This window comes from Eretmochelys imbricata, chromosome 25 (assembly GCF_965152235.1).
Source record: "Eretmochelys imbricata isolate rEreImb1 chromosome 25, rEreImb1.hap1, whole genome shotgun sequence".
NCBI classification, from domain to species: domain Eukaryota; kingdom Metazoa; phylum Chordata; order Testudines; family Cheloniidae; genus Eretmochelys; species Eretmochelys imbricata.
Window position 1 is genome coordinate 13,850,511 of NC_135596.1, and position 14,771 is coordinate 13,865,281.

Genomic DNA, 14,771 nt, shown 5'->3' on the forward strand with positions numbered 1-14,771 from the left:
CCAAGTATTACTAAGCATCTCTAACTTTCAGATCCAAAACCATGTGTGGTGAAGAGCAAGAAGGGTGTGGGTGTAGTTACCTATCTTTGTGCTTATTGTAGAGCCTTTGCTGGGGGAAAGAACAACAACGGCGGGACTGCAACATACCACTATGTAGCATGTATGGAGAAGATGTGCTGTCTAGGTCAGCTTTGGTTTGTTTGGTTTTTAAAGCCACGAGCCAAGCCTTGTCCAAGCAATCGATCTGCTGGTCCTGTGAGATAGTGGGTCAGATGTCTCCCCCATGTCTTTTTTTTTTTTTTTCCTTCTACATCCTCCGTTTTCTTCTCTGGATGTTTCACAGCTAAAATGAGTGAAATGTCTCTCTGCATTGCAAATAAACGTGGGTGAACTCCTGTTTCTATTATGGGAGAAAAAGGTGGGCTTCCTAGAAGAGTGACTACTAAAACGTCAGCTGTGAAAATAAATGCAAATCCTATGCCAGTCCTCTGACGCTCCACTGCCAACGTTTTGTTGAACAAGTTGGGAGAGGAGAATGGCAGGATGGAGGATTAGGTACTCAGAGAATTGGGCAATGAATGACTTCAGCTGGACCTGACACTGCAAGTTTTATGCTCCACCAGTGCATCACAATGCTGATTGACTGCACACGTCTCTCCTGTTCATGAATAACTCACTGAGGCATCCAGCCTCAATAGTTTGCACACCTCTAGTACAGAATATCACACAGCATCATAGAACTGGAAGGGACCTCGAGAGGTCATCTAGTCCAGTCCCCTGTACTCGTGGCAGGACTAAGTATTATCCCCGTTGTCTCTCTTCCTCCTCCTTATTCAGTTCACTTAAACTGTTTATAGATCAGCTGAAAGGTTTAGGATCACTGCCAGGACTTTCAAGCCACCTACTGTCAGACTCCTGTCAAGATAATCTCTCTCCCCTCCGTTTGCTCTGGAATTAGGAGTCATTACTGTTCCTTAGGGCTTCATGTGTGAGTAGTTGGTTTCAGCCGGAGGTTTGACCTTATCACTGATTGCAGAAGAGAGTTACTGTCCCCTCCACATATTTGGTCAGGGTGGCTAGTGACAGTTGGTGTTAGAAACCTGCCATGACTCCTAGGGTTTCAGTACTTTTTGTATTATTGCACTAGTCTCCGAGACTCCAGCCAGAGCTGGGTACTGGTGCTGTGCAAATAAACAGTGATGGTCCCTGCCCTCAAGAGCTTATAGTAAGACAGAGGGCGGGAGAAAGTATAGCTGGAGAAGTGAGGCACAGATTAAGTGAGTTGCCCAAAGTCCCAGTCTGTGGCAGAGCCCGGAACTGAACCCAGATCTCCCGAATCCCAGCCCAGTGCCTCCAGCACCAGGCCAGCCTTCCTCTGGCTCTTTGTACACTGCGTTGTTGCTAGAAGGTTCAGAAACTGAAATGCACCAAATTGCTGAATCTTCCAATGTAAGCTCTCCTTCTGCAGGCTGTACTAGGATCCTGACTGCATCCTGGAGTGAGGGTATCGTGTAGGCTGTCTTCCTCCTCCTCCTCCTCCTCATTATTTACTTTAATAGATCTCATTGGTAGGAGTAATTGACTGAAATCTTCTCTCAAGGGCAATAGTGGAAGCCCCTTTACTTAGGTCAATTGTACATGGTGTGGACAAAGCACTAGAAAGCAAATTAAAGGACCATTCTGTGCTACCCAAGGGTGTGGAATGGAATTAAATTGAATAGGTTTCTTCATTCTTAAGTCTGTGATTGTAGGTATGGTTTGCAGTGGCAGGATCTGATGCTGAAATAGAAACCTAGAATAAAACTATTAAATATGAATAATTCACATCTGGACCAAAAGAGACCTCCCTGTGATATGAGGATTCTGTATGTTGTGTGTTAGCCCTTATGTACAACCAGCTGTTAAATCAGTAGCAAAGGATACAGCGTTAAGTACAGTCTCCAAAGCTAGTGAAACCTCCCTGACTTAAACCTAACCTAACCATGTATCCCAGGCTTCTAATTACTAAAAGGTGCATCCAAGTTAGCCTCCCCTTCCATCTAGTGTCTTGGTTGGGTTGTTACTCTGGGTTCCAAGTTCTCAGAATAAATCTTTGAACTAAAATAAGCAGGACTCTTAAGTTAACAGCTTCTAATGCTTTCAGTGCTGTGGTTTTCAAAACCTCCATTTTTAGCAGCAGAGAATCACCACTTCCAGGCATGCATTCTCTCCTAAAGTTCTGAAAGATGACAGAAATTACTTATGGGGTGGGGGAATATAATTTTAAAAGTGCTCTCGTTCTAGTAAAGAAAGAGTGAGAGAGTTTTCCCTTGCGCTTCAGTTTATTTTTATACCTGAGTCTTAAGCATTTCTTTCCACGCTCATTTCCCCTTTTTATTTCTGGTGATCAGTTTTGTAGAGTTCCCATTGTGAAACATTGGACTTGTAACTTCACCACCCTTAAAATTCCAGTCTCTGTCCCCTCCTTAGAACACTTGCTGCACATCTGTATAACTCAAAAACGTTTAAAAGCAGCTGGTCTGGTGCAGGCTGCGTGGGTTGAGTGCTGGCCATGAGGGGAATTTGTGGGGATATCCAAGGCATTCTCACTAAACCTGTTCTTTCTCTCTGAACATTTAGGTCTCCAAAGCATCTTCTGAACTAATGAATTACTGTGAGCAAAATGCCAGGAATGACCCACTGCTGGTTGGAGTACCCGCCTCGGAGAATCCTTTTAAGGACAAAAAGCCTTGTATCATCCTATAGCTTTCTTCGCTCTCGCGTGCACACTCTCTCTCAGGCAGGGCACCGTTCTGTATCGATTTAAACCAAGTCCCAAACTTAAAACTGCGCAGAGGGATAAACACTAAATGTTGGATTCAAATAGAACTTAAAATCTCAAATTGGAAGTGTTCAGAAAGGGGCTCGGGTGCTTCTGGGTGGTTTGCATACTGAGTGGGGTTCCAATTTACAAAACCATCGGGGAGGGCGGGTGCATTATTAATGCTAATTCTGTTTTCAAGGGTGGTGGGAGAAACAAGAATTTAGCTGCATTTGCCAATGGGATTCATGGCCTCTTAAAAAGATGGAGTTTTGACCTTTTAAAGTATTTGGGCAAAGCTTTGGGTGTGCTTTTGATTCAATTAGTTATTCCAGTTGACGTATTCAAAGAATTTCAGTCTGATTGCTCTGTTTCTTGGGGAGGGGGGGTGGTGGTGGCTGTTTGTTTAAAAAAAAAAAAAACATTAAAAGTGGATATTACAAATTACTAAATTCAGAATTAGTGGTGGGGGAGGGAGAGCAAAGTGTTTGGCAGCTGCATTGTAATGTGTAACGAAATCATGAAACTTTCTCTCTCCATGAAATGTGGCATGTGGTTCTGAAGCATCATATGATCTTACGGTATTTGTTACAGATGAATCCCATTGTGGGGAGTATACTTCGTAGAGTAACCCATCAGCCATGAAAACTGAAATGACTCTCCTTAAGTCGTGCTTGGCCCAAGGCAAAGGAGATGTGGGTGTCTACACCCTCCGGTCACAATTTGGATTTTTAGTTCTGTGTGTTGTTACCACTATTTTCCTAGCAGAATTGCGATGTTGAGGGCATTGAGTTGGGTTTATTCTGCCTTTTTCTGATGGGTGGTGGGATTTGCTCTGTTCTGCAGTATCCTGTTGACACTTTTCTATCCTGGCCTTTCCGAGATTCTAGGTCCAAAACACTAGAACTGGCCACCATTAACGTCCCAGCTCTCCTTCCCTCTCATTAGTCATTAACGCGGATCTGTTGCATTCAAACCTATTCATTGGGAGTGGGGGGCGGTTTAAGGCTGTCAGGAAGAAGTATTAACTCCCAACAGTTCCCATCCCTTGGAAATAAGAAAATTAACTAATTTTTCATTTACCAACATAACTACGGGCACTGCACATTTGGGAACAAACTTGACACACAGCAGCAGGCAAGGGGGAAGGGAGGTAGTCGCTTCTCCTTTGCCTGTGTCACCTGCTGCAGGATGTAAGCGATAGTAATAACAGCTCCTAGGTGGACTGAAGGTAGTGCAGGGCCTTTTAATCTACTTTGTGGATCCTTGCTGCAGCATGCAGGTTCTGAGCACCCCCTCCCCTGCAATGCAACCCAAATGGTGCTTGGGAGAAAGATCAGAGCTCAGGGAAGTACTGCTGCCTCTCCCTGGTAGTTAGATCTATTACCATGAGGTGCATCCTGGGAACATTTTATAAGAACGCAGAATTCTGAACAGTCCTCTGGCACCGCCGCAGATTTGCGTACCAGCTTATAAGAGAACCTGTCCAATACTGTCCACTTGATCTAAACAGTCAGGCCTAGATTTCTTCCTACAAGAGAATACCCAGCTTTCTACGGAGAACATGGAGAAGCCGGGGAGTGGCCCACTTCTGAGGGATGAGCAAGCTTCTGAGGCAGCAGAACAGTTACTAATTTCTCATTTCTGAGGTAAAATGGGAGTTGAATACTGGCAAATTCAAGGTGCAAGTACTAATCGTTTTCACTTGACACACAGGGTGTCCATTTGTACATATTCTTGCCACGTTAGGGTCCAGATTGTGTTCAGGATGAGAAGGACAAAAGCCTCCAATATGGAATCCTAGGAAGCCTGCCACACTGAGCCATTTCCCCAGTGTTTTGGGTCTGTTTGAAATGTCTAGGCCTTTAATAGAAGCCCAGTGCTTTGCACTTTTGGCACCCTCAAAGCCAGAGAATGCTTCCTGTCCCCAGGTCGATCTCTGTGCTGTAGACAAGAAAAGCTAGAGGAGAACCTGGGTTTGAGCTTTCATGGGAACTCTGAGGATTTGGGCTCTTCTGAGATGCAGTTTGCGGGAGGGAAGACTTGCATATCAATAATGGAGACTGTACACACGTTTTAATAGTAAAATGAGCAACCGGGGATCTGCCTTGAGCCCAGCCTAGGCAGGCACTGCTCCCCGGTTATGTTCCTGGCGCTCCTGTAAGGGAAAAGTGTTGCAGCATGACACTCTCGAAGGCGGTTCTGGAGCCCAGGCTGTGCTCTCTGTCCAGATTCATGATCCTGGCATGCCATCCAACAGCAGTTACTTTGAGTGAAAGGAAGGGTGGGGGAAGGGGGAGCTAGTGCCACAATACAGGCTAAAATGTATAGGGATAATAGCTGAGTCATTGACACCGGCCCTTTGACAGAAACCTAGCTTCGATTCTTTCCAACTCAGTGCACACACAGTGCCTATCTGCTGGGGAGTAACACTCAATCTTTATCCATTCAGCGTGAGATTTATTACTGGGGTGGCAGATGGAGGGTGGGGAGGGGACCTAATAATCTGAGTCTGCCTCTCTTAAATGCCACTCCACTCTACCTGCTCATGCAGCTGATTGACAGGGCTGGCTTTTGACAGGACGAGAGTGCCTGTTATGCAGGAGGGACACGCTCTGTTGATCTCCTGGGTTCCAGATATTTTGCCGGCAGCTTTTTATTACATGATCATTTGCCTTTTTAAACCATTTTTTAAAACAATCACATTTGTAAACACTACTGCAAACTGCCGCACATACCATACGTCGGGCTGCCGCTTTCACCTGGCTTTCTGGGGCCCTGTGCTGAGCTGAGGGAGCTTCGACCTTCCACTGGCCTTTCCAAGGGCCCTGGGTTCCAATCCTGAAATCAGCCAGCAGCCTCATAACTAGTTGCCAACTCCCTTTCCTGCCCTGCCTTTGCTTGTGCGCCACAGGAAGTGAGTGGCAGAGGGGAGAGTGTTGCTTCCCTCTGCGATGAGCCTTCCCCAGGGCATGCTCATTAAACGCCTCTGGGCCGGCACGGCATTCCCGCTCCTCTCCTTTGCACTGTGAACTGCTGGCTTGCTGTAGGCCATCCAGTGCACAGTGTTAAACTTGATCTGTCAGCCAAGAAACCCAATGGGCCTCTCCCGGGACAGCTAGCTGCCTTTGGGGTTTCCTGTAGGCTGAGCTATTCCCATAAAATTGGCGAGCAATGCCTTTGTTCTCTTTTGTCCAATGTGATTTAAAACTCTGTCGAAAGTTACTCCTGTCGTGGGAAATTAACGCTGTCCCAAGGGGTGTCTGGATTTCTCCCCAGTGGGGCTTTCTCTTGTAGATTAAGGATTCCTTCTGTTCTTAACCTAGTGTGGTTCCAGCCTTATTTTTCTACTCCACATTGCTGATTCTTCCTTTACGTTAGAGAACAGTGCATGGTGCTATGGTGGGCAATCTAGGCAGATGCATGAATTTCCAGGTCAGCTAGCAGACCTGGGTTCTTCATGTGCATAGGAGAAAGCTAGTGGCAGAGGTTACTGCAGTAGCTATCCACTTCTACTCCACTCCAGACCCAAGCGAAGGACAGGCCAGTGTCATTAGCTCGCACAGCCTAAGGAGTCTCCCAAAACCTATCCCTCTGAGGTTGATGCCATCCCTCTCTCTACTTCCAGCAGCCCTTTCGTGTCCCACACCAACTGCCATCTCCTGCCCAAAGGTCTTTCGAATTGTCCCTGGGTTAAGCTCTCACGCCCTGTACCATGTCTGCAGGGTTAGTCTTTAGTAATCATATAAACTCCAGACACTTGGTTCCCCCACAGGTCATTCTATTGTTGAATTCCACCAGCCGGTCACTTAATAGTTCAGCAAATTGGTGTCGATCTTCCTTTTCTTTTTCTCTGCCTGGCATATCCAGTTCGGCACCTTCACCTAATCTCTCTCTGTCTGAATCCCTCTAACATGCCAGCTGGTTTGATAACCGGGGAGGGTAGTCCTTTACACTATGAACCTGTAGTGGAGTTTAGACTGTGCCATATTATCCAACATGTGGAGAGGGGCTGGGGGTGGAATGGTCTTCTGGTGCAGGGGACAATTTGAGAAGGTCGGGGAGAGGGGACAGGACCCATGTGCCAAGCAAGAGCCAATTCCTTTCATTCATACAGTTAATGGTTTTGTGGTTTCCCCACAAGAGCTATGCAAAGAATATGGGGAGGAGGGAAGCTGGGGGCAGCTGGCAGCTCAGGCCCCACTGATCCAGACCACGTTTTCATGAACCTTTCCCAAATGCATGCCATGTGCTGTCTGGAGTCTCTGCCTCTCCTTGGTCTCCACGGATGCTGATAGAGGCGAATGGAAGTCCTTGGCACTCTATAAGGGGAATGGGTGGGGCGAAGGCAGCTGGGTCTGAACAGCTATTTCCGAGTGGGGCGGGAGAATTGGAAGGAGCCTTGCCACTTGGGTATCTGATGTATCTTCAACTGGTGACTTGCCTCTAGGTGGAAAAATCCTCAACCTTTTTTAGTTTTTCCTTGTCTGAGTAAATGGGTGATCATATTGTAGATGTTTTTGTATAGCATAAATATAAGTGCAAATTACAGTAGCTGCTTGTACTTTGTTAGTGCATTTGCCCAAAAAAAAAAAAAAAAAAAAAAAAGACACTTTCAGGACTTTTTAAGTGCTCCAAAATGTAAAGGGGGGAGGAAGGTAGTGGTGCCTCTATTATGAGCTGAATCGGTGGCCAGACAGCCAGTGCCAGCTCAGCATTTACTCCACAAAGACCTTTTTGGGTGGCAAACGCATGTCCAAATTTGTCTGAGGTTTCTTTAGCATGTGGTGAAGCTGTTGCCCAAAATAGAAAGGTGAGGGATGTAATCTGTAGGCCAGCCCATTCCCCCTGCTCTTGGAGGGCTTCCAGCTGGGCTAGCAAGTAGCCAGGAGGCTACCCTGCTGTGTGCCAAGTATCTGGGCCCCAACAAACAGGTTACACAAGGACAAAGGCTGCATGATGCCTCTAGCTGGAAAGATCACGTTACTTACACCCTTCCCCATAGATGGTCTCTGTACTTGAAACCAGGTATATGGTTGCCTAGGATTTGGGAGTATTTCCCATCCAACCCCCTTAAACAGCCCCCTCGTTATAAACGTAACTCCAGTGCTCTGCCTCTCCAGGAGGCATCTTTGGTCCTGTTCCTCTTAGAATAAAGGCAGCTTTCCTTACCTAGCTCCGACCAGCATCCTTACCTGTTTGAGCCAGGCTTATCCATTAGGAGAGCAGGGCAGCTGAGCACGTGGCAACAAGACAGTGCTTGCTTCCGTGCCCCCTTTGCACTCTGGTGCACTGGCATGCAGCAGCCCCAGTGACCAACAAGAGCACTGTGCTCTAGGTGCTTCTAAAAAGCCAACCCCTTTGATACTGCAGTGATCTCTGGGCCTCAAGCACTGTGTCCATATCCTTCAATTCACCTTCCAGCTGTGTGAGGAGGGGCTTTAAGGGTGTTCCGCGTTGCTCTTTGGAAGTGCTAATGGGGATCTCATCACTCTTTGCCCAGTTCTGGGAAACAAAAAGTCCCTCTTCCTTTTACGAGAACTTAAAAAGTCAACTTTATTTAACTAGAGTAAAAATAACGCATTTCCGTCATCAAAACGGGAAGCCACGCGTCTGGCACTTTGCGCTCTTCATTTCTCTCTCTGGTTTCTTCTTCTGATTAATTTTTTTGCCAAACTCTGATATTGTTGCCAAATGCAAATCAAGAGTTGTAAAAACTGTATTTTAGGAAGTAATCAGTGTCTGTAATGTAGGTTCTTCAGAATGTCTGCATTTTTGGATCTCTGGTTTTTATTTCTGGTGTGCCATAGACCAATTTCTTGCACAGTGTTTAATATTTTGTGGAATTGTTGTTAAAAAGTGAATTGATAACACAATAAAGAGGCTCACTTTTCATTTTACCTGGCATGCTGTTTATCCTTCGTACAGCCACCTGCACTGAGAAGCCATTTCTGCTAGCCAGCTGCAGTTCCTGAAGACTGAGCAGAGTATTATCTTGAATGCCCGAGTGCCAGCGACTAAACACAGCCGGCTAGATCTGCAACTGGTGAAAATTAGAGCAGCTCCATTGACTTCAGTCCCAGTTTTTGCCAGCTGAGGATCTGGCCCAGTATGAACAAAATTGAAGAGAGGGCTACTATTGGCTATGGCTAGCCAGCACGATTTTGCATTTGTATTGTGGTGGTTTTAGCCCCAAATTCCCAAAGTGTTTTACATGCAGGAATCTCTTCCCCTGCTGTGGAATCGCAGCAGCTCTGGGCGGAAGTGAAACCGCATCTTCTAACTGAAATGGCAGGAGAAATGTGATCATAGAATCATAGAATATCAGGGTTGGAAGGGACCTCAGGAGATGGGGTTGGCAATAGCCTAGAAAGTGCAGTGGGAGGTTCCTCAGACCCTGCTGCGTCCCTGCACTCCAGTGCTGAGCTCCCTGCAGCAACCCTCTGCTGCACTATTCCTAGAATCCCTGAAACTGGAGAGAGCAAAGGTGACCTGAACTCCATCATCTAGTTCATCTCCCGCCCGCCCCTGCAACTAGTGCGATCTTGGATCACAGCGCCCTTGCCCTGATTTCCAATACCTCTTCCTGTTCTAGTCCAGAGATCCAAGAACTAGTGTGACACTGCATCTCAATCCCTTGCTATTCCAGCCCCCAGTTTTCTCTGGGAAGGCTACATTGTGCCGAATGCTCTGGTGTGGGTGTATCCCCAGGAGAGACTTCAACTACCGGGCTAGTGCTTGTTTGTGGTGCGAGCCAGGATTTGAATCAGTTTCTCTAGAGAAAAATAACTGGGTTTTATTTCTGGTTAAGCACCTTCCCCGCAGCAAATGCCTTAAAAACCAAATAGTGTCAGGCATTTCCTTCTCTTATAAATGCTGGTTCCTACTCTGCAGCCCTCCCAGGACTTGTAAGTTTTCCAAAGCCACTGCAGCTAATCAGACTTACTTGGGATTCTCCAATAACCAGGCATTACTGAGATGAGACATTCCCAAAAGGGGCTGACACTAGGCCAGATCTTCTGCAGTCATTTACACTTGGGCAAAATGTTTGGATGCTGCTAAATGCAGGTTTTAACATACTTCTAATGGGTCTGGGCTTCCTTCTTTTATAAAGTCACTTGTCAGATTATCATCGAACGACATAATCCACACCAAGTGTTTATTTCCCTGGGGGAGAAACAGCTGGAGCATGGTAGCCAACCCATCCAACTTGTGCCCAGTTCTGAAGTCAGGGTTATTCAAGAGTTGGAGCATTTGGAGAGTATATTCAATAACCGCAAATCAAAGCCATTGAGTCCCGTTACTGATTGACTTCCTTGCAGAATATGCCTGACTTGTGCTTAGCACCTTTCACGCAGGGAGCCTCAAACCACTTCCCACCCAGGAACCCTGCCCAGTTTCTGGGAGGCAGTGATAGGTTGAACCCACTTCTTACCCCTGTGGAAATGGAAAGTTACAGCGAAGTGACTTGCCCTAGCAATGCGTCTCTGGAACGGGGGTGAGAACACCGCCAGGCTGTTGGCCCCTTACTTTAAGTTTACACCTTGCCCCTCTCAGAGCTGGGAGCACACCCCCAATAATCCTGATTCCCAGCCCCCACTTGGTCTGCTAGGCAAAGCTGGTTTCCCAGAAGCGGCGGTAGGACCCAGGAGTCCTGACTCTCCCTAGATTATACTGCATCTGAGCAAGAATTCTCGAAGATCTCCTACGTTCACTTGCACCTCTCAATGTTGTAACCTGTAAGGGAGAAATTGCCCTTATGAGGCAATTACAAAGGGAGCAGATTTCTAGTGTGCAGGTTACAGAGCACTTAAGGGAGGTGATACAGCGGAAACTGTGTCCCAGGGGTGACGCATCACCAGGGTGAATCCCAGCTGCTTTGCTCCAGCAGAGCAGGGTGGCGGTTTGTTCAGCTGGCAAGGATGGCTAAAGCTTTGAAGTGTCCCATCTTCCACCGCCCCCTGACCCTTTCCTAAGTAAAGATGGCTCAGAGCTGGAGCAGGGATGCCACTGAGCCAGTGAACGCAGGGCAGTTCTTCCTGCCATCTTCTCCGCTGGCTAATCACCGGCTGCTGCAGTCGAGTTCTACCTCCCCCTGGTCCCAGACAGGTGCCCCCTGGGAATCGCGGCTGCACCAAGGTCCCGGTGGGTGGCCGAGCCGGAGCACCCAGCCAGCAGAAGGCTAAAGCTGAGCTGCAAGTAGGGAAAGCTCCTGCAAACAAAGGGTCCCACCCACAGATCTCTGGTGAGCCTCGGGGGCCTTAGCTCTGGGGTGAGTCTGGGCTCTGAAAGCTGCCCTGCCCCTTGCTCCTCTCCCTCTCTGTCGCTGCCACTCTGTGCTCCCTAGGACCGGCCGTCTTGGCACCTTTCCTGGCATCCAGGTATAGCCACATGCCATACGCCAGCTCTGGAAATCCCCCCCCCCTCCCCCCCGCGTGTTGTTTCACTCCTCAAGCTTCAGGATTCCCAGCACATGATATGGAAAATCCCCCTCGCGCCGGCCATCCCAGTCCGGGAAGGGCTAGGCTGGGAGGGGCAGCCTGGCTCTGGCCGGGACCTGCAGTCTGCGCCTGCCTTTGCTGTGGCCTTCCAGCAAAACTCCCTGGGCCTCAGCAGTCACAGGGGGATGAGGATCCTTCCTGGCTCGTCTCTTTCCATTGCACACCCCTCAGGGCAGGCCCCCCCACCCCGATCTTGGGGCACGGCTCTCATGCTGCTATAGTGCAAAGGACGTGGCCTGTGTTAGTCCCCGCCGGCTCCAGCCAGCGTAACCAGCGATGGTCCCTTTCTCCTGCCATGGAGGTGGGGATGGCTGTGTGAAGCTCTGGTGTGCAGCTCTCCTGCAGTGACAAGACTCACCAATTATCACATCTGCCCCACACACACACACACAAACATCCACACCACCAGGGTGGGTGACTAGGCCATGGGTGCAAAGGGCTCGTGTTCTGCTCCATTTGCAGCCACGGGCCAGGGGTCGAGCGTGGTTTGGTGGTGGGGCAGCCTGGAAGAGAGCCCCATGGTGGCCGAGTCAGATAAAAGCCTCGTGCTGCCCGCCGCTTGCACCAGCTGAGCTGGATTCGTTCCTGGGAAGCTGGGGCCAGGAGGCTGCAGGCAGAGCCCTGCGTGAGCCAGAGTGGAAGCGAGAGCCTTGTTTCTTCCCAGGGCTGACGCGGTTCCTTTCCTCTTCTCCGAAAGGGGAAGTGGACTCTGGGCTGAGCTCCCCCTTCCTGTTAGCACCAGCTGCATTTACCGGCAGGCTCCAATCTCCGCCTGACCATGCCTGTCTGCCGCACCGGAAGTATGTGTTGGCTTTAAACCCGCCTAGCCAGGCTTGGGGTGCAGCGGGTGCTGCCTGCTGGGGGTGCAGGCTGCAGGGAACTTGCTTGGGCACGGGCGGCTGCTAGGCCTTATCTCCCTTGGCAGAGCCTCCAGCTGCAGCCCCCTCAGCTTGCTGGGGCAAGCCATGCGGAGGAGCTCCAGGGCACAGCTAGGCCTCCCCTGCATGGGTCTCCCCCACCTTCAGCAGCACCGCCCGAGCAGGGGGCGCCCTCTGCCCTGCCAGGGTGTGTCTACGCTGCACAACCAACCAGCCCCAGGTCAGCAGCTCTCAGGGCCTGGGGTACAGACCTGCCTGCCCGGGCGGTGCCCGGTGACGGGGGTGGGTCCCCTACATGGCTGTTTTCAGTCCAGTACCATGAGCCCCACCAGCCCCAGCCAGATGAGCCAGGCTCGGGACTTGCTGCTGAGGTTTGCAGCAGGGATGGACCCTAAGTGGCAGTCAGACCCCAGGGGCTGCTTCGCTCATTGGTGCCTCCTTAAACAAGCCTCTGTCTGGAACACTGGCAGCCCCGTGCACTGCAACCTCCCCCCGAAGGTGTGTGCTAAGGCCCCCCCACCCCGAGCACTGGCTCATCTCATTGAGTGCAATGCTGGTACCCCGAGGAGGAGAGGGCCATTGCCTGCTGCTTCCCGACGCCTTCCCCCTTTGCCTTCACTGTGTGCGCTCGGCTCCGCTCAGGATCAGGCCTCCTGGAGCCAGTGGGGGCGCTGGCCCCAGCTCTGCCCCGGGGCTCCCTGTGTGTCCCCGCTCGCTAAAGTCAAAGCGAGATGCCTGCAGCTATCTCACGGTGGGCCTGGTTTGTGGGCTGCATTGCGTACAAACCACCCAGCTGCGTGCGGTTTCGGCTTGTAGGCAGGTTTGCACATCTCGCCCCGAGTGGGGCTGGGAAGGGGGAGACCCCCCCCAGCTGTTGAGCCACGGTGGGGCTGGCCTTTGGGGTGATGCAGTGCAGCCCGCTACCGCCACTGGCTTCCTTGGTCTCAGAGCTCCCCTTAGCACCTCTCCCCGGCCTGTGCCGGCTGCTCTGTGCACCGTGGGGCCGCTTGCTGGGCGTGTGATGCTCCCTGGCCTGGCCTGGCTCTGCATTCGGTTCCCCTTCGCTGCTCCTCTGGCCAATCACCCCTTGTGTGGCAGGAGGCCTCCTGCTGGCGACGCCCGCCAAGGTGAAGCCAGGTTGAGTTCCTGGAAGGAAGCCAAGTCTCAGCCGGCGGGTGTGGGGAAAAACTTGGAGCGGATTCCCGCCCGCCCGGCCCAGGCAGGAATGTGTCTTGCGAACAGGCAGTCTGGGGCTGGAGCTTCCTGCAGATGCTTGGAATAGCTGGGATTTTTCAGTGTCTGCTCGGAACTGCTGAGCTGGAAACGGAGCAGGGAGGGTTGGAGGGAGAGCTGGAGCCAATCGCCCGCTGCATGACAAAGCAAAGGTCTCAAATGCAGCCGGGCTTGAGAGGGACCCACCTGCTGGAGCCCAGATGCACAGACAGGGCCCCGGCCACTGCATCCATGCCAGGTTTAGCTGCATCACCCCTGGCCCGTGTCCAGCTAAACCTGCCTGTCTGCTTATCCGAAACCTAGCTTGGAAGGGGGGAGTCTCCCGAGGCTTGCCCCACTTCCCCACAGAGGGCTGGCCCAGGCTGGGCAGAGCAGGGTTCGGTGCCCTGTCATTGCTTTCCAAGCCTGGCTGAACAGCGAGCGTGAAGATGTGCTCAGAGCCTGGTTGCGGTCGTCCCCCTGCGTCTGTGGCCGAGGGCTTCAGCATCCACCCTGGATTGCATGAACCGGAGCCAAGCCTAGGGGGGTGGGGGGGTTTCTTTGCACAGTGGGATGCCCCTGTCCCCCCATCTGCACAGCAGGCCCAAAGGCTGGTGGATGGGGGTGACTGTCTAGTGCTGCTCTCTCTTCTGGGCGCTCACCAGCACCGGCAGGAATTCAGGCCCCGAGCCAGGGGCGTTTGGGAAGCCGTTTGCCTCATTTAACAAGCTTGTTTCCCCAGCTCCCGCGCGCGGGATGCCATCAAGCAGCGCCTGGCAGTGATTCAGTGGGGCCGGAGCAGCTTTCAGCCGCTCAGTCAATGCAGCCTGACCCTTTCCTGGATCCAGTGTGAAACGGTGGAGCTCCTCCCAGGCGAGGCTAGAGGCCGGCTGGCTGCAAGCACCAGTCACCGTTGCTGGGGGCAGGGGCCCCTCTGCAGTGGCTCCAGCCAGGGTCGCAGCAGCCGTGACCTGCTCTCGCCTAGCAAGGGCCGTGTCCTGGTGCAAATCACAGGCAGCTGGGCTAGCTCTGGGGCCAGCTGTGACTGCATCTGCTCCCCCTCCCGCCCCCTCCCGGGGGAGCCCAGCACAAAGCTCAGCACTGGGGGGGAAGAGGGGGCTCACAAAGGCTATTTTGACACCCAGCCTTTGACCCTTAGGGCGGCAGAGGCTCTGGGGAGGGTTGATCCGGCAGGGCTGGCCCCAGGGAGCTGGGCGCAGTGGGTTTGGGTATGAATAAAATGACCCAGTTGGTGGGGCAGGGGCCAGCTAGGAAGTACCTGATGTGAGAGAGAAGCTGAGGCATTGGTTGTGTCCCGTACCCAGGGCCCTGACGAACTGGCCATAAGTGGCGCAGGCCCCTGAATCTCTCTGAGCATCT

General features: G+C 51.3%; 1 protein-coding gene across 19 annotated transcripts in view; it reads left to right on the forward strand.

Moving 5' to 3' along the window:
- Positions 1–8,700, forward strand: part of GNG7 (G protein subunit gamma 7) — a 128,830-nt gene extending 120,130 nt beyond the window's left edge. For all 19 annotated transcript variants that reach the window (XM_077841859.1, XM_077841868.1, XM_077841852.1 and 16 more), the window contains one exon: positions 2,620–8,700. In XM_077841859.1, the coding sequence (XP_077697985.1) occupies positions 2,620–2,745 (126 nt within the window). In that variant the 3' untranslated portion in view covers positions 2,746–8,700. The remainder of the gene's footprint in view (positions 1–2,619) is intronic.
- The last annotated feature ends 6,071 nt before the right edge of the window (positions 8,701–14,771 follow it).